This window comes from Hyperolius riggenbachi, chromosome 2 (genome assembly GCF_040937935.1).
Source record: "Hyperolius riggenbachi isolate aHypRig1 chromosome 2, aHypRig1.pri, whole genome shotgun sequence".
Lineage (NCBI taxonomy): Eukaryota > Metazoa > Chordata > Amphibia > Anura > Hyperoliidae > Hyperolius > Hyperolius riggenbachi.
In genome coordinates this window covers 478,077,741-478,099,530 of record NC_090647.1, presented here as the reverse complement: position 1 = coordinate 478,099,530, position 21,790 = coordinate 478,077,741, and the positions used below count along the sequence as shown (strand labels likewise).

General features: G+C 44.2%; 1 protein-coding gene across 4 annotated transcripts in view; it reads left to right on the top strand.

The window, feature by feature from the left end:
- MALSU1 (mitochondrial assembly of ribosomal large subunit 1) overlaps positions 1-19,410 on the top strand; it is a 53,398-nt gene extending 33,988 nt beyond the window's left edge. For all 4 annotated transcript variants that reach the window (XM_068270275.1, XM_068270276.1, XM_068270274.1 and 1 more), the window contains 3 exons: positions 14,361-14,539; positions 16,289-16,370; positions 19,040-19,410. In XM_068270275.1, the coding sequence (XP_068126376.1) occupies positions 14,361-14,539; positions 16,289-16,370; positions 19,040-19,206 (428 nt within the window). In that variant the 3' untranslated portion in view covers positions 19,207-19,410. The remainder of the gene's footprint in view (positions 1-14,360; positions 14,540-16,288; positions 16,371-19,039) is intronic.
- Positions 19,411-21,790: the final 2,380 nt, after the last annotated feature.

Sequence of the window (21,790 nt, the reverse complement as noted above, 5' to 3'; positions counted from 1 at the left end):
GAAGGAGACTCGTGGCCAGGCTTGCGCAAGCGCAGTGAGCCTGTGAGACGAAATCGAAAGTAGCTGGCGGTGGGGCATAGGAGGGTCCGAGAGTGACTGTGAGGACAGAGGACAGCCTGCAGGGGGCTGGTAAAGGCCCCAGGTGAGTAAACATGATTTTTTTTTTTTTTTTTACTAGGCTTAAGAATCCCTTTCGTTTCAAAATTTTTATTGAAAGTTTTATATTTTAACATTATATAAAATTGGTGCAGGAGAGACCTGCATATCACAACAGTTGAGTCAGGATACAACATTGAGTAGTTATAACACAGTTAAGTTCCATATTTTCCATCTTCTACTGCCCTGACTCTGTTCTGGAAAGTGGGCCTAGGCCCCAACACAAAACACACAAAGCACATACAGGGGTGGATGTGAGAAGAGAGTGCAGGAAGTAAGAAAAGTAGTAGAGAAAGAGGAGGAGGGGGGGGAGGGGGGGGGGGTGAATGGGGGGGAAGTTCGAGGTCCCTGCCACAGTCCGCAGGGGAAAAAGGATTACCGGTCGAGATTTTACCTAGTCGTTAGGTGGGGACTGAGGTAATATAATGATCCCATGTGTCCCATATTTTGTGATACTTTACTACTTTGTCTTCCAAGACTCCGGCCATCTGTTCCTGAACCATATAGGCTGATATCCTGCTTTTCACTTCCTGGAAAGAAACAAATTGTGTTTTCCAGGCTTTTGCTATTGTCTGTAAGGCTGCCACAAAAATAAAGTGAGCTAGCGTGTTTTGATATTTCGTGAGAGACTCGATTTTATAATGTAGAAGAGCTGAACATGGGTCTCTGGTGACTACTTTGTTGAATAATGCCTGCAGCATCCTATATATACGGGACCAAAATCTGGATATCATTGGGCATGTCCAAAAAATGTCTCCTTTTGTTTGGCAGCCTCGGAAACAAAAACCTGGGTTTGTTCCGGAGATGTGACGGAGCCTGGCTGGAACCCAGTACCATCTTTGCATTACCTTGTAGGATGATTCTACTAAGGCTAAATTTAGTGATAATTTGGACGTAGTGGTCCAGATCAACTCCCACTCCTCCTTCGATTTTGCCCCTCTGAGATCAGTCTCCCATTTTTTAACATAATTGTGCTGAAATGACCTTGGTGGGTCATTCAGTAGAGCATATAGTGATGAGATGGCTCCCTTAGGGCTCGTTTCCACTATCGCGAATCTGCATGCGTCCAACGCATGCAGATTCGCACATGTAATGCAAGTGAATGGACCTGTTTCCACTGTAGCGTTTGCGTGGTGCGTTTTTATGAGCGGTGAAAAAACGCACAAAAGAGCCAACGAATTCGCCTGCTAGTGGAATGCATGCGAATCGCCGCTAATGTATTTAATAGGGAAATCGCATGCGTTTTTTTACGCGTTATTTTACGCGATTACGCATGCGATTCCGCATAGGAACCAATGTAAATTAACACAGGCAGTGACATGGTTAAAAACGCACATAGCCTAACCTATGCGAAATCGCATGCGTAATCGCGTAAAATAACGCGTAAAAAAACGCACCTGCATGCGATTTCTTCTGCGGTGGAATCCAGGCGATTCCACACCGCTACAGTGGAAACGAGCCCTTAGAGAAGGGTTCCTGAGCACAGAGTCTCTCGAATCTGGTGAGAACAATCGGGAATTGGGTTTGTGATGGGAAGAGAGATTTCAACCAATGTTTTAATTGAAAGTGGCGGAATTTTTCTTGAGGTGGAATTTGGTATTTGTCTCTTAAATCTTCCCATGATTGTAGGCCAGTACTATTAGTTAGTGACTTGATCTGCTCTAAACCCTGGTCCCTCCACCACCTAAAAACTTCTCGGGTTTTCGTATCCTGGAAGAAACAGGGGGTTATCTATGAATGATAGGAGTGGAAGAGTTGGAGACATTAAATTTTGGGAATATCGAACCGTGTCCCACACTGAGAGACAGTGTCGCATCACTACACTCAGGCCTGCAGGGCGAGATTGCTTGGGCAGCCATATGGGGGTTTGGATTGATTAAGGAGCGGCTGCCGGTATATCAAACAGGGTCCATGCTGGCATGCTGGATCCTTTATATAAATCGAGAAAATGAATTAGCTGGGCCGCTTTATAGTAGTTTGAGAGATTAGGAACTCCGAGTCCCCCTTCCCTTTTGTGTACATATAGCGTGCTCTTGCATACCCTCGGAGAGGCGTTATTCCATATAAATCTATTGAGTTTGTTCTGCAGCATTCTGAGAAAGTGAGGGGGGATTCGGACAGGCAACAATCTGAAATAATATAGAAGTTTAGGAAGGAGTGTCATTTTAATAGAGTTTATCCGACCCAACCAGGATAGGCCATAGGAGGACCATTGTGTTAGGGAGTGTGTGATTAGCTTGGCCAGTGGGTAATAGTTGTGTCGGAAAAGTGTCTCGTATAAAGAAGTAAGATTGATTCCTAAGTATTCTAGGGTGGGATCTGCCTTTTCAAAGTGATATTGGGTTTTTAGAGATTGGCAGATTTCTGGCGATAAGGTGATGTTGAGCATTTTGGATTTACTGGTGTTTATCTGCAGTCCTGAGATTAGGGAGAATTTAGATATTAGGGACATTAGTGTTGGGATAGTAGATTGTGGCTGTATGATAAAGAGTAGTAGATCGTCTGCAAAGAGGTTCAATTTGTGTTGAACTCCTGCTAGCCCTACCCCCTTTATGTTTTCATGCTGACGAATGGCAGCTGCCAGGGGTTCTATGGCCATGATAAAAAGAATGAGTGATAGAGGGCATCCCTGACGGGTACCTCTGTGGATTTGGAATAAGGGAGACACAAAGCCTGCATAATGGACACTAGCAGATGGGTTAGAGTATAGGGTTCTGATCCAGGTGGTGAAAGGACCCCCTAATCCCCATTTGTCCAACACTGCGTATAGGTAGTCCCAAGAGACTTGGTTAAATGCCTTATAGATATCAAGCGAAAGATACAGGCCAGAGATCTTTCGCATTTGCAGTAGTTCAGCTATTTGAATTGCCCGTAAGGTGGCATCTGACGCTTGGCGCCCGGGCACAAAGCCTGATTGGTCCTTATGTATTATATCAGCGAGGAATTTATTAACTCGAGTGGCCAGGATTTTCCCCAGAAGTTTATGATCTATATTTAATAAAGATATAGGTCTAAACTGTTGTGGTTCTAGAGGCTCTTGGTCAGTCTTTGGGATCATGACTATATCCGCTTGTTGTGAGCAGGGGTGTGGGGTTTGGCCTGTTTTAAAAGCATTAAAGAGAGGGACGAGAAGGGGGCTCAAGGCTGTTGTAAACTTTTTATAAAACAGACCTGAAAAGCCATCTGGCCCTGGGGTTTTAGAGATCTTGAGAGACTTGATTGCCAGTTTAACTTCTTCTAATGTTATGTCGTGATTTAAATGGTCTATGAGGTCTATAGGGATCTGGGGAAGGACCACGGAATCTAAAAATGATCTAGTTTCCCCTGTGGGAGGAGGGCTTGGAGAGGAATACAGTTTGCCTAAGAAATTTTGAAAGCCTTGCGTAATTTTTTGCGGGTCTAAAGTAGTTTGCCCTGTGGGTAGACGAACTGACAACGTGGGAGGTTTGTATATTCTATGCTTTAATTTGTTAGCTAGTAAAGTGCTACATTTATTAGCCCATCTGTAGTAACGATTTTTTTGCCATCGTAGCTGCTTTTTCACGTTGTCAGTGAGCCTAAGGTCCAATTGAGTGCGTAGAAGATCCCTATCCCTCTTCAGAGAGGGAGTAGGATTATTCTTTCATGCTGCTTCAGCTTTTTCCAAGTTGGCAGTGAGGTCAAGTACCTCTTTCTGTCTTTGCTTTTTCTTAAATGAGGCTAAACCTATGATTCGTCCTCACACTGTCACTTTTAGGGCTTCCCAAAGCGTAATGGGGGACGTAACCGACTCACCATTCTCCTCCATGTATTCCTCTAGGTAAGTACGGATTTTGTCCAGAGAATCTGGGTCTGAGAGTAGCGAGTCATTCATTCGCCATCTATAACTTGATTTCCTGGGGGCCAGGGATGAAAGGTTAATTAAGAGGGGACTGTGATCAGACCAGGTAACCGTGAGGATTTTGGCTCTGGTTACATTGGAGAGGAGTTGTTGGTGTAGGAAAAAGTGGTCTATTCGGCAAAAACTATTATGTGGGTTGGAGTAGAATGTAAAATCTTTGGTTGTAGGGTTAAATTCTCTCCAAGCGTCAAAAAGGTTTTGTGATCGAAATAAAACATTAATTGCTGAAGGGTTTGGTGCTCCAATAGGTTTGGGCAAAGTAGGTTGACTTGCAGGTTTTGATCTGTCTAGGGCGTCGTCCAATACTGCGTTGGTATCGCCACAGAGTATAAGAGTTCCTGTACTATGCTGGTTTATCACTTGCACTAGATGGGAAAGAAAGCGTTCCTGGAAGGTATTAGGGGCGTAATATGAGACCAAGGTGAAGTTCATGTCCCCCAATGATCCTACTAAAAGTACGTATTTTCCGGTTGGGTCGGATATATTTTTTGCACATTTAAATGGTAGACCCCTGCGAAATGCTATTGTCACCCCCCTCACCTTCTCACGTGCCCATGAGCCATAGGTCTGCGGGAAATGATAACTGAGAAAGGAGGGGTGGGAGGAAACCGAGAACCTTGTTTCCTGTAGGCAGACTATGTCCGCTCTACAGGACTTGTAGTAATTGAAATCCTTGGTTCTTTTCTGTGGAGCATTAAAGCCTTGCACATTGTGGGATATTATCGTGAGTCCCGTTGTTGGGTCAGAGGATGCCATACTGTTTATTTTGGTTAGTAAAAGCTCTGCATACTTCTCCCTCTCTTGGGGCTAGTGACCTCGAAAAAGTATGGGGGACATACAAAGGTAGAGGATGGGAAAAAGAAGTGGGAAGGAGTACAAAAGAAAGAAAAGAAAAAAGCAACATTGAGGCGCATCCCTCTGGAAGGAGACCAAACAGAGGGAAGCATAACATTTTGAGTAGATGGCTGTCGCTGTGTCTTGAAGACACAGGGAGGGCCCGAGTCATTCCCAGTAGTACTTGGGAATTGGCCAAACGTTCGGCAGGGGTCCAGTGACCTCCTCTGGCTGCATAGCTTAACATAAAAACATAAACAAATAAAGATTGAATGCCTGTCATCTTATAACTGAACTACTTAATAAACAGTTCATCTGGACAACTGAGGCTCTACGGCATTATCAGAGAACAATAGTGTGCACAACCTAGTTTAAATGCTAAAGCAAAAGTTCCTGTGTCAAAGGCAAATAGGCGCTAAAAGAGAATAACAGGATCTTGTTGAAAACAAAGTAATAACCAACTTTTATCTTGCTGGTGAGTATAGTTTCTTGTCTAGTGCCTATTAACGTTCCATTTAGTAAGAAGTAAAGCTCTAGTGGTTTAAGTCTTAAAACGAGTGCCAGGAGGTCCTGGCCATTTTAAACTCAAAATCTAGCGGTACCACGTTTCACCCTGGATCTGACATTCTTGAGGAAGAGTGTGAGGGATCACGCCGTCTTGAGGTAGTGCGGCGTGCCTTAACCGTCTCCCATAAAGGCGCAGAGCGTGCAGATGTTGTGCTGCGAGCGGGGGATCCAGCTGGTAGGCATAAGTGTAGTGTTTCCAGCTTTTGCTGGGCCTCTTCAAGAGATGCTACTGCCATTTGCTTGTCGCGATAAGTAAATATCAGTTTGAAAGGGAACCCCCATTTGTACTTAATTTTATGTGCCATCAAGATCTGCAAGATTGACTTTATAGCTCTTCTCCTCTGGATTGTAGCTGGAGCCAAATCAGTGAATATCTGGTAGGAGTGTCCTTGAAAGATTAAATTATCTTTATCTTTTGCTGCTCGCAATAAAGCTTCTTTAATGTTATAAAAGGTGGGTTTGACTAGTATGTCCCGGGGTGGGCCGTTAGGTTTCAGCTGAGTAAGGGCTCTGTGTATCCGGTCAAATTCCAACCTTTCTATTGGGATGGTGGGGTCCAATTCCTGGAACAGAGCTGTGATGGTTGAGGTGAGGTCAGTTACTGTTTCAGGGATCCCGCGGATCCGGAGATTGACCCGCCTGGCCCTGTTATCAAATCCTCTAACTTAAGCTGGTTCGATTGCGTGTCAGTTTGCACTGCTTCAATATCTTTTTCGTGTGCATCTAGGACCACAGAAGCATTGTCCATTCTATGCTCTAGTATGTTTGTTCGGGCCCCAAGCTCTCTTATTTCTCTTTTGAGCTGGTGGGTTATACGGGCCGAGGCCTCGTCTAGCTTCCGTTGCAAAATTAGCTCGAATTGCTCTAGCAGGACCTTGTCCTTATCTGCTATGTCCCCAGTACCTTGTGCAGTTGTCGCGGGTCGTCTGTGATCTTGTACTGACAGCAAAGTAGAAACTGAGCTGTTTGCTTCAGATGCCGGGCCTGGGGACTCAGCGCGTGGAGATTCAGGCGACGTCTTGGTGGAGGAGGAGGTAGGTTGCTGAGATTTGCTCCCGGGTGTCTTGCCTTTTGCCGGAGCCTGCTGCCTTTGGGTTTTGCGGTCCCCTTGCTGCTTCTGCGAGGCGAGGCTGCTCTCGCTCATGGACTGGGTTGGAGAGGCTGCCCCCCGCTGTTCGTGCGCCATCTTGGTTCTGTTGCTGGAGGCCGAGGTCTGTTTAGGAACCTCGTTCTCCGCGGTTTTGTCGGTTCGGCGGCCGCCCATCTGGGTGCTGGGTATGCTAGGGGTCTTCACCAGGCTAGTGGGTGTCTTTTGGGTGCACTGTAACAGGCATATATCGGGCAAATGCAGCCGGAGGGTGAAGAGCGGAGCTAGCGTGCGTCCATCTGCTTCGGCTGCTGGCCACGCCCCAGCTTAAGAATCCCTTTAAACTCCAGACACGCACCCCACTCCACCATGGTTCCCTCCCCGGGGTTCCTTAGTTGCTGCTAACCAGTATGTGTCTGTGAGGAATTGTAACCACACTGCACCTTGTGTCACCACCTCTTCTTGGTGTTTAGTCTCCACAGTCTGTCATTGTTATTGTCTTATTGTGCTAAATAAAATTGCTCTTATTGGCAAAATGATTCTGATTCTGAGTTGATAGTGGATTTCAGGAAGCATGCCCCCACCCCACCACCAATCTACATTGACTGCACCGAGGTCGAAAGAGTGACCAGCATTCGCCTTCTAGGCACAATCGTCTCCAAAGACCTGAGTTGGAAGGCAAACACCGCTTCGACCCAAAGAAAAGCCCAGCAGAGGTTATTCTTCCTCCGCCAACTGAAGAAGTTCAGCATGACCCAGGAGCTGCTGACGACCTTCTACACTGCCACCATTGAGTCCATCCTCTGCTCATTCACCCTAGTCTGGTATGCTGGCTCCTCCACCAGAGACAGATACAAACTCCAGAGGGTCATTAGGTCGGCGGAGAGAATCATCGGAAGTCCTCTCATCTCACTCGTCCTCCTCCAAAACTCCAGACTACACTCTAGAACACTGAGGATTGCCAGCGACCGCTCATACCCTGGTCACCGCTTTTTCAGTCGGCTCCCTTCAGGCCGTAGGTTTTGTGCCATCTCAACCTCTTAAACTCCATTCAGGCCATCCCACCTTCAGCGCCCACCCCCATAACTTATTACCCCCCGCCCCAGCTGTCGGATCGATAGACTATGTAATGTAAAACTGTGTTTGAAACTGTACCCTGTGGTCTCCTTTTTATACTCCTGTTTTATTCAAATATCAATTTGTACTCCTGTTTATGCTTGTTCTATTATCTATATTTCTTATCTCTACTGTATGTGCCAAACCCAATTCTGGGCACGAGCCCAGTCATGGTTGGTAATAAAAATATTTCTAATTCTTATATGTACTCTCTGCATTGCTATTAATCCACTGAGAATGTTGTGCACATTGAATGCAGAGGTGTTGTCTATCACCCTTAACCTGGTACAGATCGTATGTAAAGACAAGACACCGAACATTTATATTCCGCTTTTCTCCTGACTCCAAACGCCAGAGCTGCAGTGACTAGGGCACGCTCAGTAGGCTGTAGCAGCGTTAGGGTGTCTTGCCCAAGGTCTCCTCCCTGAATAGGTATAGGCTTACTGAGCAGAAAGAGCTGAGATTTGAACCCTGGTCTCCTGAGCCCTTAACCAGTACAATATCCAGCCACTTCTAGAAGAAGAATCCCCTCGTTCTCCCACAGCGTACCTGTACATCACTCTTATGCTGGGAATACATGGCTCGATTCTGAGCCATTAAGATGGTTAGATAATTTCCGACATGTCCGATAACGGTTCGATCGTTTTGCCGCTCTATTCACCATTGAAGTTGATTAAAAAAGGATAAGAAAAACGAGCAGAAGATAAGAGAATCGTGCGGGCAAAACGATTGGGCAGAGAATCGAGCACTACAATCAACCCATGTATTCCCAGCATAAGATATACCCAAAGTTAGGCCTAGGGCCCAATCGATGTTCTTTGTTCCTGTCTACACCCTCTACAAGTACTCTTACCAAGGACTAGTTTTGATTTCTATGTAAGGCCCGGTGGGCACCAAAACCCGCTAGCAGATCCGCTAAATGCTAGCAGATTTTGAAACGCTTTTTCTTATTTTTCTGTAGCGTTTCACCTAGTATTTTGTGGTTTTGGGAAGCGTTTTTGGTGTAGTAGATTTCATATATTGTTACAGTAAAGCTGTTACTGAACAGCTTCTGAAACAAAAACGCCTGCAAAACCGCTCTGAACTGCCGTTTTTCAGAGCGATTTGCGTTTTTCCTATACTTTACATTGGAGGCAGAAACGTCTCTGCAATCCAAAAAATGCCTTACCCCGGGAGTATGCGTTTCAGCAAAACGCCTCCCGCTCTGGTGTGAACCACCCCATTGAGATACATTGAACAAAAAAACCCGCTCGGTGTGCACCAGCCCTAACAGCTACTCTACAGCTACTGTATATCCTAAGTTTAGTTAAATTGCATCTCTAGTGTACATGTAAAAACACATTGTCTGTGTTTAATAAGATTCACTGGAACCCCGTATCAGCTGGGTTCTGGTGTATAGCTCCACCTCTTGCAGAAAATGGCCCTGGCCTTTTCTTTATCAAATATAGAAAAGGTCTTTTTCTTCAATGTTGCAGAGCTACATGCCAGAACCCAGCTGATATGGGGCTCCAGTGATTCTGATTATACAGACGACATGCTGGGGCATTTACTTTGGCAATGACAGGCTGTCAGCTTCCTGGTCCCAAAAGCAGATGCCATTGTAATATAGCTTTAGCATTGATGAATGCCTTTTTACAGTGTTACATACTTTCAATCAACAAAATTGTTATATGCAAATTAGAGGAGTCGGTGGAATCATAAACTGAGGAGTTGGATGATTTTTGTACTGACTCCACAGCCCTGATAAAAAGGGGATGTTTATGCAGTGATTTGTGCAGTTCATGAAGGAACCTTTTGAAGCCTGTATCAAATAATACCTTCTCCAAAAACAAAGTATTTTCAGGCCCACAAAGCAAGGGATTCACTAGCAGTTAACAGGAGCAGTTTGTTTCAACTTGTATATTTGTTTGGCAGGTTAAACTGAACTTAAATATTACCCCCTGTCACTGAAGAGATCTAAGTTTGAAACATGACCTATAACAAGACTTACTATAATATGCTGAGGTTATATAATTGTCATACTATATAATAATGTCCTTGTCCCTGTGTCTGTGCATCTGTTGTGCCTGGCGAGCATGCGCGGCACACGGGCGGACTTCGGGGAGCGGTGGACAGGAGGGCGTTGGTTGTGGCCGTGCGTGCGTTGTGGGGACACAGCCTTTGACGTTTGGTTGCGGGCGTGTGTGCCATGTGCCCATTGGCCTAGCGCCTTTTATTTAACCGGTGGGCCGTTTTTACTAGTTGTTATTCTTTATAAAATGTTCAAAGTAAAAGATGTTCAAAAAATAATATAAAAAAAACAAAAACTTAACATGAGGAAAACATAACTTGTCGTAATCACTTTCAGCTTCCCTGCCTGTAATTATTGTGAATGTGTGCCCTAATAATGTCAACGCCCTCACCTTCCCCTTCCAAGCCCTGTGCCTGGGGGTAGTATTTGACTCATATTCAGTCTTGCATTATTTTGTTAAAGAGAACCTGAACTGAAAATACAGTAAAAAGTCAAAATAACCATACACACATACTTACCTCCTGTGTACTCCTCAATTTCTTTCTCCTCTCCTGTGTCCCATTTGTCCACTGTAATCAATGGAATTCTCTATCCTCCATTTTGAAAATGGCCATTACCTCATAACAGCTTCCTGGTCAGCACACTGTTAAAATGTATTATCACCCACTTGAGCCATAGGGAAACATGGACATTACCTTGCACACGACAGTTGTAACTGACAGCTGCCGATATATACAGTGGCTTGCAAAAGTATTCGTCCCCCTTGAAGTTTTCCATATTTTGTCATATTATTGCCATAAACATGAATCAATTTTATTGGAATTCCACGTGAAAGACCAATACAAAGTGGTGTACACGTGAGAAGTGGAACGAAAATCATACATGATTCCAAACATTTTTTTTACAAATCAATAACTGCAAAGTGGGGTGTGCGCAATTATTCAGCCCCCTTTGGTCTGAGTGCAGACAGTTGCCCATAGACATTGCCTGATGAGTGCTAATGACTAAATAGATTGCACCTGTGTAATCTAATGTCAGTACAAATACAGCTGCTCTGTGATGGCCTCAGAGGTTGTCTAAGAGAATATTGGGAGCAACAACACCATGAAGTCCAAAGAACACACCAGACAGGTCAGGGATAACGTTATTGAGAAATGTAAAGCAGGCTTAGGCTACAAAAAGATTTCCAAAGCCATAAACATCCCACAGAGCACTGTTCAAGCGATCATTCAGAAATGGAAGGAGTATAGCACAACCGTAAACCTACTAAGACAAGGCTGTCCGCTTAAACTCACAGGCCGAACAAGGAGAGCGCTGATCAGAAATGCAGTCAAGAGGCCCATGGTGACTCTGGAAGAGCTGCAGAGATCTACAGCTCAGGTGGGAGACTCTGTCCATAGGACGACTATTAGTCGTGCACTGCACAAAGTTGGCCTTTATGGAAGAGTAGCAAGAAGAAAGCCATTGTTAACAGAAAAGCATAAGAAGTCCCGTTTGCAGTTTGCCACAAGCCATGTGGGGGACACAGTACACATGTGGAAGAAGGTGCTCTGGTCAGATGAGACCAAAATAGAACATTTTGGCCAAAATGCTATGTGTGGCGGAAAACTAACACTGCACATCACTCTGAACACACCATCCCCACTGTCAAATATGGTGGTGGCAGCATCATGCTCTGGGGGTGCATCTCTTCAGCAGGGACAGGGAAGCGGGTCAGAGTTGATGGGAAGATGGATGGAGCCAAATACAGGGCAATCTTGGAAGAAAACCTCTTGGAGACTGCAAAATATTTGAGACTGGGGCGGAGGTTCACCTTCCAGCAGGACAACGACCCTAAACATAAAGCCAGGGCAACAATGGAATGGTTTAAAACAAAACATATCTATGTGTTAGAATGGCCCAGTCAAAGTCCAGATCTAAATTCAACCGAGAATCTGTGGCAAGATCTGAAAACTGCTGTTCACAAACGTTGTCCATCTAATCTGACTGAGCTGGAGCTGTTTTGCAAAGAAGAACGGGCACGGATTTCAGTCTCTAGATGTGCAAAGCTGGTAGAGACATACCCTAAAAGACTGGCAGCTGTAATTGCAGCAAAAGGTGGTTCTACAAAGTATTGACTCAGGGGGGCGAATAATTACGCACACCCCACTTTGCAGTTATTTATTTGTAAAAAATGTTTGGAATCATGTATGATTTTCGTTCCACTTCTCACGTGTACACTACTTTGTATTGGTCTTTCATGTGGAATTCCAATACAATTGATGCATGTTTGTGGCAGTAATGTGACAAAATGTGGAAAACTTCAAGGGGGCCGAATACTTTTGCAAGCCACTGTAACTGACAGCAACTGGTCAGCGGAAAGCTGACGAAACGCGCAGATATGAACAGTCCCATAAGGATTCATTGCACAAGTGCTTTTAAGGTGATTTTCAAAATCGCCTTAAAAAATACCAAAAACACCCTAGGGGCGTGATTCACAAAGCCGTGATAACTCTTATCACACTCGTGCGTGCATTTTGTTGCACGCTATAACGTGTAACGGTTTCTGTGCGCAATCATGAATTTTTCGATGTTTCTCATGAAACATGGGCATTTTCGTGCGAAGTGAATAAGCCCTAGGTGTGAACAAGCCCATACGGCATCCATTTTCTCCACACAAATTATGCTGCCGTAGTACTTTTCCATGTCCTTATATCCAAGGAATACTATCGATACCCAAGTGTTCTAAAATGAAAGTGTGCAAATTAATGTCTAAGTAGCTGTGTAAACATTTTCCTACTTTTCATGTTAAATATCAGAAGCAAAAGCTTTAATTTATTGAGGGTAGGATTTAGCTATATTGGGACAAATCAATTGCAGAAGGGGTGTCTGCTTCAATGCACAGCCAGAGTTGCATTTCAGACTACAGAAAGCAAATAACATATCAAACTCTGAAAGCAAAACAGTATGAAAAGCTGTGACAATTAGCTACATTTCCTCTGCTCTCTTCAGACACCTCAGTCAGAAACACAGGACACAGGAGCTGCAGCTGCTCTCTGTGTCACACACAGAGTTACACATAGAGTTAACTGATCAAGTGTGAGGGGAATTTCCCCTCTCCTCATGGCTCAGTCAGCCCTCAGTTTTGGTGTCAGTAAAGTTTGAAAGTATTTTGCAAACAGTAAACAAAGAAGTTTCTACTAAAATGTATACACCAGTACTTAGCAGCACTTCCCAAACAATTCCTGTGTCAATTGAAAAAAATATGTGAATCGATAGTATTCCTTTAAAGAGTTTGTGAAATCATATTAGGACACAGAGGCACGTTCTGTATACAAAGCCTCTCTGTCCTTACAGTGTGCTTCCAGGCTCCACCCGGGCTCTGCTGTCCCCCATTTAAAAAACCGCCAGGCTAGCGACACGCAGATTGTCTCTAGCTTGGTATTTACCTTTGACTGTCAGTCACTGCCGCTCCCCCACCTCCTGTATAGCGCGGTTTCCTGCCTTTGTCCCTTTCTTCCTCGCCTCAGTAAGCTTCCTCTAATCGGCTTACAGAGGTGGGGAGACGCGCTATACAGGAGGCGGGGGAGCAGTGCTGAATGACAGGCAGAGGTAAACAACAGTCTAGCGACAATCTGCGTGTCGCTAGCTTGGCGGTATTTTAAATGGGGGACAGCAGAGCCCGGGGGGAGCCTGGAGGCACACTGTAAGGACACAGAGGCTGGCCATTGTATACAGAATGTGCCTCTGTGTCCTAATATGATTTTACAAACCCTGAGCTCAGAACCTCCACTCTGCTCTAAAAGATTAGGGACAGTATGAAAACAATCAGGGAAAAAACTTATTTATTACATTTTTATAGAAATCCCCCAAAAAGCCCTGAGAATGTACTGGATAACCTTTCAGGGAGCAAAGGAAGGGTTAAAGCATCTGTCTTTAATGTACAGCTAACACTGAGGTGCTGTGAGTCATGCCTACTGATTACACACTGGTTACACTCAACTGTATCTAAATAAACAAACAGCTCAGTGCAGCTGAATTTTACAGCATTTCTATGTGGAATGAACAGTTTTAAAGAGTAACTGTCGGGCATAAAATCCATAATCAATTCTTTATTTTTATCTGGTAAACAAATAATAAGGATGCTAATCAGGCAATCCAAAAGTTAAAATCTCTATTACTTTTCTTGTTGATGAATGATCATTCCCCAGTTTACCTGACTCTTATTTGGAACGTTGCCGCACAAGGGAAGGTGCTGGATTGTCTTTTTTTGCTTCTGTACATTAGTTTAGTCTGAGGGAAAATAAAGAAGCGAAAAAAGACAACCCAGCATGCCCTGCAACTTCTTTTTGCGGCAACGTACCAAATAAGAGTCAGGTAAACCTGGGAATGATCATTTATAAACAAGAAAAGTAATAGAGATTTTAACTTTTGGATTGCCTGGTTAGCATGCTTATTACTTGTTTAACAAATAAAAATAAAGAATTGATTTTTGATTTTATGCCCGACAGTTACACTTTAAGTCTGTTCATTGCAAGAGCTCAAGAGTCCACTTTAATGAAAATGAAAGCAGGACCCACTAAGCAGACAGCCGAGCAGCATTATTAGTCAGGAAAAGGCCACCTGTAATGTTCAACAATGACCAGCAAAGAACAGTTATACTATTTGTCCATTTACTGTTGGTTAAATATGGTTCATGTAATAAAATGTGTCCTCACTTTTCATTTCAGCCAAGGATCTCCCAGAGTTTAACATCAACGTACTTGTGAATCTGCTACGGCAGGAGAATGGCAAGGACCTTTGTGTAATCAGAACGCCTCCAGAGATGAAGTATGCAGAGTATTTTGTAATAGTTGGAGCAGCCTCTACGAGGCATCTGCAAGCAATGGCACAGTACACTCTGCAAGTGGTAAGGTCCAATTTTCAGCTCACATAAATTACGTAGGTGTGTTGGTAGGGCCTGTATATTTTGACATGTTAACTTTAGAGTATCTGTCATTGTCAGAACATCCCTGACTGAACTCCATCCAGAAAATGTTACACATTTCAGAGTCCTTGGGGAGTTCCAGAAGATGAGCGAGCCAAGTGAGAAACCCTGTATGCAAGATTGGAAAGAAATTACTACAGCGAATTAACCCTTTCTCATCCATTTTTTTTTTAAATCTCCCACATCACTTTATGCTGTTGCTGTGTGTGCTGGTGGGGTCTTCAGTGCAACCTCGCCATCAGTGGTTGGGGAGGGATTAGAAACTCAAGTGTCCCCCTCTCACCACCCACATAATCCTGAAGAAAGAAAGACCCTTCCCAATCACTTAGATTCCTATTTTGATTGAAAATCGATTTTTATTTATTTATTTTTGTCAGATTCAGCATTCTTTTTTTTTTTTTTTTTTAAAGAAAACTCAACAAAAAACAAAAAAAGTTAAATACTTACCTGGAGAGGGGAAGGCTCTGGTTTCTATAGTCTTCCTGGTCCTCTCATGGCCCCCTCGTTCCTGTGCTGTCACCCCCATTGCACCTATTGAGCCAACTCGTTGAATACGCCTTTGGGGATCCTCAAATGCTTTGGAAGCACCCATGTCCCTGAGTGCATCCAAAAATGAGCAGTATGGAGCCGCCCATCTTCTGAAGCACTAAGGGACACGAGTGCTTCCAAAGACTTCCAAAAGGTCCAGGAGGCAGCATATTTGAAACAAAGACAACACTGAAACACGGACACCATGAGAGCACTGTGAAAGCTCTATAGCAGCGATGGCTAACCTTGGCACTCCAGCTGTGGTGGAACTACAAGTCCCATGAGGCATTGCAATACTCTGACAGCTTTAAGCATAACTCGGGGAGGCAGAGGCATGATGGTATTTGTAGTTTTGTCACAGCTGGAGTGCCAAGGTTAGCCATCACTGCTCTATAGGATTTGGAACCTTCCCTCTCCATAGGTATCTGATTTTTTTTTAATTTTATTTCACAACAGCATGTTACAAACATATAATAGTCCAATAGTGGCATAAAGAAGGTTTAATAGAGAGCCCAGATTTAGGGGAAATGTAGTGTTTTTCCAATATATGCCTTTTAAAGAGACCCTGTAACAAAAAAAGTCCCCTGGGGCGTACTCACCTCGGTAGGGGGAAGCCTCAGGGTCCCAACGAGTCTTCCCTCTCTGCTGTAGCTGCAGGCAGTCCAGCGCTGGCTCCCCCGAAGTGTTCCGAAATCCTCTCGACAAGGTGGATAAGCGCTGATTTATTTACCTTTCCTGGCTCCAGCAGGGGCGCTGTTGCGGCTCTACTCACGGAAATAGGCGAAAATAGCCGATCTTTGTCGGGTCCGCTCTACGGCGCAGGAGACTTGCGCCTGCACAGTAGAGCGGCCTGACAGTGATCGGCTATTTCTGCCTATCTCCGAGGCGGAGAGCCAATACTGCACCTGCACTGGAGCCCGGGAGGTAAATATTTACATCCTCGCCATTCTGGGAGGATTTTCGCCACCGCCGTGGGACCGAGGAGGACGGGGGAAGCCTCAATAGGATCCGGAGGCTTCCCCCACCCGAGGTGAGTACCCCCAGGGGAGGTTTTTCTCATTACATGTTTTCTTTAAAGGAAATTAGAAAACGAGAATGGTTTGAACCTTGACTAAATGTTTTCCAATTTTTTTTTTTTTTTAGTACAAGTATTTAAAGAAAAGAAACCAACCACATGTCCTTTTAGAGGGAAGAGACACAGATGATTGGATGTGTGTAGACTTTGGTAAGTGTCCTTGGATTGTATAGCATTTTCTACTACTTTATTATATTTATCCAAGAAAGAGATCACTTTCTTTCTCATTATTTTAACTGGGTAAATATGGAAAGCATATTTTTTTTTATGCATTATATGAAGCAGGGTGGTAGGTTTTCAAATGCTTCAGGCGTAAAATAATTTTAATTTATGGCTGCTGAGAGATTTAAGGTGCCCATACATCAGACGATGTATTGGCAGATCGACCAAGAGACAGATCTCTCTCTGATCAAATCTGATTGAAGAGAGATCTGTTGCCTGCCCATACACCACAGGCCGATTCCGGGTCAATGTCATGCTAAAATCGATCTGGAATCAGCCTTGTGACGCTGCATCCACCACCTCGCTGACCCGACGCTGTGCCCCCCTCTGGTGAACTATACATTACCTTCCACGTCCACTGCTGGCTCCAGGCGCCATCCGCCGTCCATACATAAGCCCCACGTGGTTGCCAGAGTAACGTAGAAGCGTGTGTGATGTCACACTAGTGAGACCATAAGCCACATACCATATTCCTTTATTATCTTTACCTAAATGTTCTAAAGATAATGCTCACCTTTAGCCAGGGAACTCAACAACTGCATAATACGTACCAATTGCTAGGCTGTCTATTGGCGAAGTAAGGCTACGTTTCCATGGTAGCATTGTGTTTACACATCAGGAAAATCACATGCGATTTTTCTGAAAATGAATAAAAGCATGGTGTTGATGTATCCAAATTTTTGTGTGTCATTTTTTTGCATTGGCCTTAAAGGGACACTTAAGTCTCTGAAAAAAATGTGTTTTACTCACCTTAAAGCGGAATATAACCCTGCATTTCAACTTTGCTCTAAAACATTATTTACAGTATATTATATGCAACCAGCATTTTTTTTTTACTAGACCAGCATTGGAAGGGTAACACAGGGATTTAAAGTCCCTAGAGATTTCTACAGACGCATCCGAACTTCAGTTAGATACTTTTTGTTTACAAATATGTATCTTTTAAGTGTTTATTGTGACTCATCTCTCTCACTGAGAAGGAGCTTGGAGGACAGCCAAAGAGTGTGTAACTGTTTATCAATAGATACATCTAACTAAATAGAATGTAACTATCTGAACGTCTGCACGGAACTTAAAACCTCTGTGTTTAACCCTTCCAATGCTGGTCTAGTAAAAAAAAAAATGCTTTTTGCATATAATATGCTGTAAATAATGTTTTAGAGCAAAGTTGAAATGCAGGGTTATATTCCGCTTTAAGCTTCCAGCAGCCCCCTGCAGCTATATCGTGCCCACGCCGACTCCATCAGATGCTCCTGGCCCCGCCGGCAGCCACTTCTGGTTTCGGCAACGGGAGCCGACACAAATATTATTATTTATTTATATAGCGCCAACATATTCCACAGCGCTTTACAAAGCACAATAAGACGACAAGGGGAACATAGATACACTAACAAATGTACAGCAAAGTTCCAAGCAGCACAAATATTGTTACAAGAACAGTAAACATTAGGAGGATGACCCTGCCCTTGCGAGCTTACAATCTAATTGAGCTTACAATACAATAGCACACTCTATGCTGCTATATGCTATGTTCCCGGCCACAATAGCGCCCTCTATGCTGCTATATGCTATAGCAGCATAGAGGGCGCTATTGTGGCCGGGAACGCGAAGAATCACTCGCGTTCCCGGCCTGTAGGCTCCTGTTGCCGAAATCGGAAGTGGCTGACAGCGGGGCCAGGAGCATCTGATGGAGTAGGCATGGGCACTATATAGCTGCAGGGGGCTGCTGGAAGCCCCAGGTGAGTAAAACTCTTTTTTTTCAGAGACTTAAGTGTCCCTTTAAGTTACATGTTCTGCCTAATATCAACATGACAAGTTCCTTTTTCCGGTAAGCAAACAAATGTGAAAGGCATGGGATAACGACCTCCTCTGCTGATAGGCGTGTGTACAGCGATCCCTAACCCCACTCCACAAAATATCCACCCAGCGGATCAACATGACCAACTTCTTTGTTCACGCCACTCCCCCGCATGGAGAGAGAAGGCTCTGCATCCCATAGAGCCTTCCCAGTCCTCTCTCTGTGCCTCGGCCCTCCGCTGTCGTCCCCCCCCCCCCCCACCCCTGTGAAAGTCCATGCCTTTGGGAGTCATCAGAAGGCTTTGGGAGCACTTGTGTGCCTGAGCGCTTCCAAAGACTGCCACATCTGTACTGCACATCCTCGAGCTTGTGTGTGCGCAGTACGGACCCGCTCGTCTTCAGAAGTACTCGCGAAGGCAAGTACTTCTGAAGCCTTCACAAAGACTCTGAAGGCGTATTTGACCAGTTGGTTGAATAACTTTCACAGGGGGACAGTGGTCGGGGAAAAGACTCTGTGGGACACAAAGCCTTCCCTCTCCATAGGTGAGTATCTATCTTTTTAAGGTTTCTTTTACTTACAACAGTTTATACGATACTGTAAATGTAACAACAAATATTTGTAATAATATCAAAAATTGCAAAATATTTTGTACATGAGGACAACTTGGTTTGTATGTAGGAGACATTTGTAACTAGAGCCGTTTGTAAGTTGGGGACTATCTGTACTCTATAAATAAGCCCACAAGCATTATCTAAGCCATTTGTTCATGCCATGTGACTTCTTGCGCTCTTCCACCTAGGTAATATTGTGGTGCACTTTATGCTGCCAGAAGCCAGGAACACCTATGAACTGGAGAAGCTTTGGACTTTGCGATCACATGATGATCAGTTATCTCGGATGACTCCAGAGACTTTACCAGCAGATTTTATGTTTGGACTTCACCAGAAGAATGATGATACCACCTAGTAATGTGAACTGAATGGTTCTCCTCATCATTTTATGATGTACGTGACTTTTGCTTATCTCCGAATTACTGAGAAGGCTTAAAAAGATTGCTTTTTAGGTTTAAAAAGATTGCTTTTTAATTTAACTCAAGTACCAACATAGTGGTCTCCTTTGCCCCAGAAAGAGGGAATTGATGTCATACTAATAAAACAATTCATTATTCTCGATGGTGCTTTGAGGTACAGTCTGTACTGCAGCTGCAAATGAGCAGTGAACATCCAGGAGACAAGAGGAAGGACACAGCAGTTATGTCATTTTCACAGTGTGCAAATTAAATTGGTATTGTAATGGTTCTGATCCAAGGAATTTGGATGTCCTGGGTGTGTATTTTCTATCTTATCTGCAGCTGATATGGTGTGAGTATACACTTACACTTTTTTTTTTTTTAAAGGGGGAATATCCATGCAACCTAAAAACAAAACAAAAAAGATTTATGTACCCGGGGCTTCCTTCAGCCCCTGGCAGCCGCTATGTCCAGAGACCGACCTTGCCAGGTAGTCCTCTACTGCACCTGCACGAGCGCCACTGTCAATCAAGTCCACGTTGTCCAGTGTGTACTGTGTAGACTACTGTGCCTGCGCACTATACTCCGGACAACGTGGATTTGACAGCGGTGCTCGGCCTCTGCAGCAGAGGGGACCGGGAGCCAGCGGCTTAGAGCAGAGCTGCGGTGTGGGACATAGCGGCTGCCACAGGCTGGAGGAAGCCCCGGGTACCGTATATTCCGGCGTATAAGACGACTGGGCGTATAAGACGACCCCCCAACTTTGCAGTTAAAATATAGAGTTTGGGATATACTCGCCCTATAAGACTACCCCTCTTCCAACGCACACCAAATTAAAATAAAAATTAAAAAAATCATGTACTGGTGCTGTGTAGGAACAGATACTGGTGCTGTACTGTATGTGTTACCCAGTATATAACAGTATATAGTCAATTGAGTTGTTGCATTGGTCAACTCTCCTTATGTAGACTGGTCAGCTCTCCTTGTCTACCTGTTTATCAGAGCGGTATGGAAGAATAGATTCTCCCTCAGCAGGGAGATCCGAGAGGCGGTAACAGGATAGGGCGTATCACCCAGCATCAATGACACCCGGCGTATAAGACGACCCCCAACTTTTCAGAAGATTTTCAAGGGTTAAAAAGTAGTCTTATATGCAGGAATATACAGTAAGTAGTTTTTTTTGTTTTAATGGAGCCTGCACATTCCCTTTGAATCAAAGTGTTCATATGTCATCTTTTATGTAAAATGGTGTTTGCAAGAAAAATCCTTGAAATTTGTATCATAAGTTTAGAGCACAGTGATTTTTCCGGCTCTGTGGGTATTTCCAGGGCCAGGACAAGTTCCACAACCAACAGAGGCTGAGCTACCCAAGTGCACCCCTCCCAGTTAAGTGTAACAATAAATTATGCACTGGGGGGGCAGTGCCCGGTGTTTCATAGCTTGTTCCATATTGCTTGCAGCATATCCGTTTGACATGCTCGGCCGGAAATTGGTTGCATTGTTGATCAGGCATGCACATGGTGGCACCAATTTTCATCCAATTTGATAATTATCTAATTGGGCCACCAAGTCACTAGATGTATGGGTACCTTTAATCATTAGACACCAGGGAAACCTGAACTGACACTAGATTTTGTTTGACGTGATCACAAACCCTTATATCAAGAACGTTTATGGGGCCTTATGCCAAAAAATGATACTGCTGAGACGCGGTACAGCACACATAAGAGATTGCAGCCTGATAGGTGAATGTATAGACTCTCATTTGGGGCCTGATTCATTATTAGTAATGCACTGAAACAGTGTGAGCTACCTCTTGTTATGCGCACTAATAAATGAACGTGATTTAATGATATCTCGGGGCACGCTATGCGTGCTAAAGGCAGCGTAGTGTGCTTTTCTTAGCAAACACCCATCCTTTTAATAGCTGTGCGGTAGTGACATATCGCTACCACGATACTTCACTAGCACAGCCGATTTTAACGTAGTAGCGGCTGGCCATGCTAGTGAAGAATCACGGTATCGATATATGCGACTATTGAAATGATCTGCTATTGCTAAGTAACACATGCTATGCGGACACTAGTACGTGTAGCATGCCCTGAGGTATCAAGAAGAGGTAACTCTCGCTGTTTTACCGTGTTACAAATAAATAATCAAACCCTTGGTCACATATCCTAAAACTGCTCATTCTGCTGCGCTGCATCTAATAAACACATGTGGGTGGCAGATTATGCTGCCTGGCCTGCAGATCTTTCTATAACCAGTCACAGTCATCAATCTAAATCGTGGAGCCTCCCCAGTCTATGTGTCAGCCCGACCCTGGCTGTGGCTGATGCTTGGATTGCATCATTACACTAGAGTGCGAAGGGGCAGGCACGGACTGCATCGATCAACAACCATAACAACCTATAGTAATAGCAGACTGTGGACCAGGAACTTTAGAAGTCATTTTTTCGTATCTGCAACACAAGTAGCAGATTGTTAGCGAGATGTCAATGTTGAGTTCTTGTGTTATGTACGTGGTTTAGAGGCACCAAA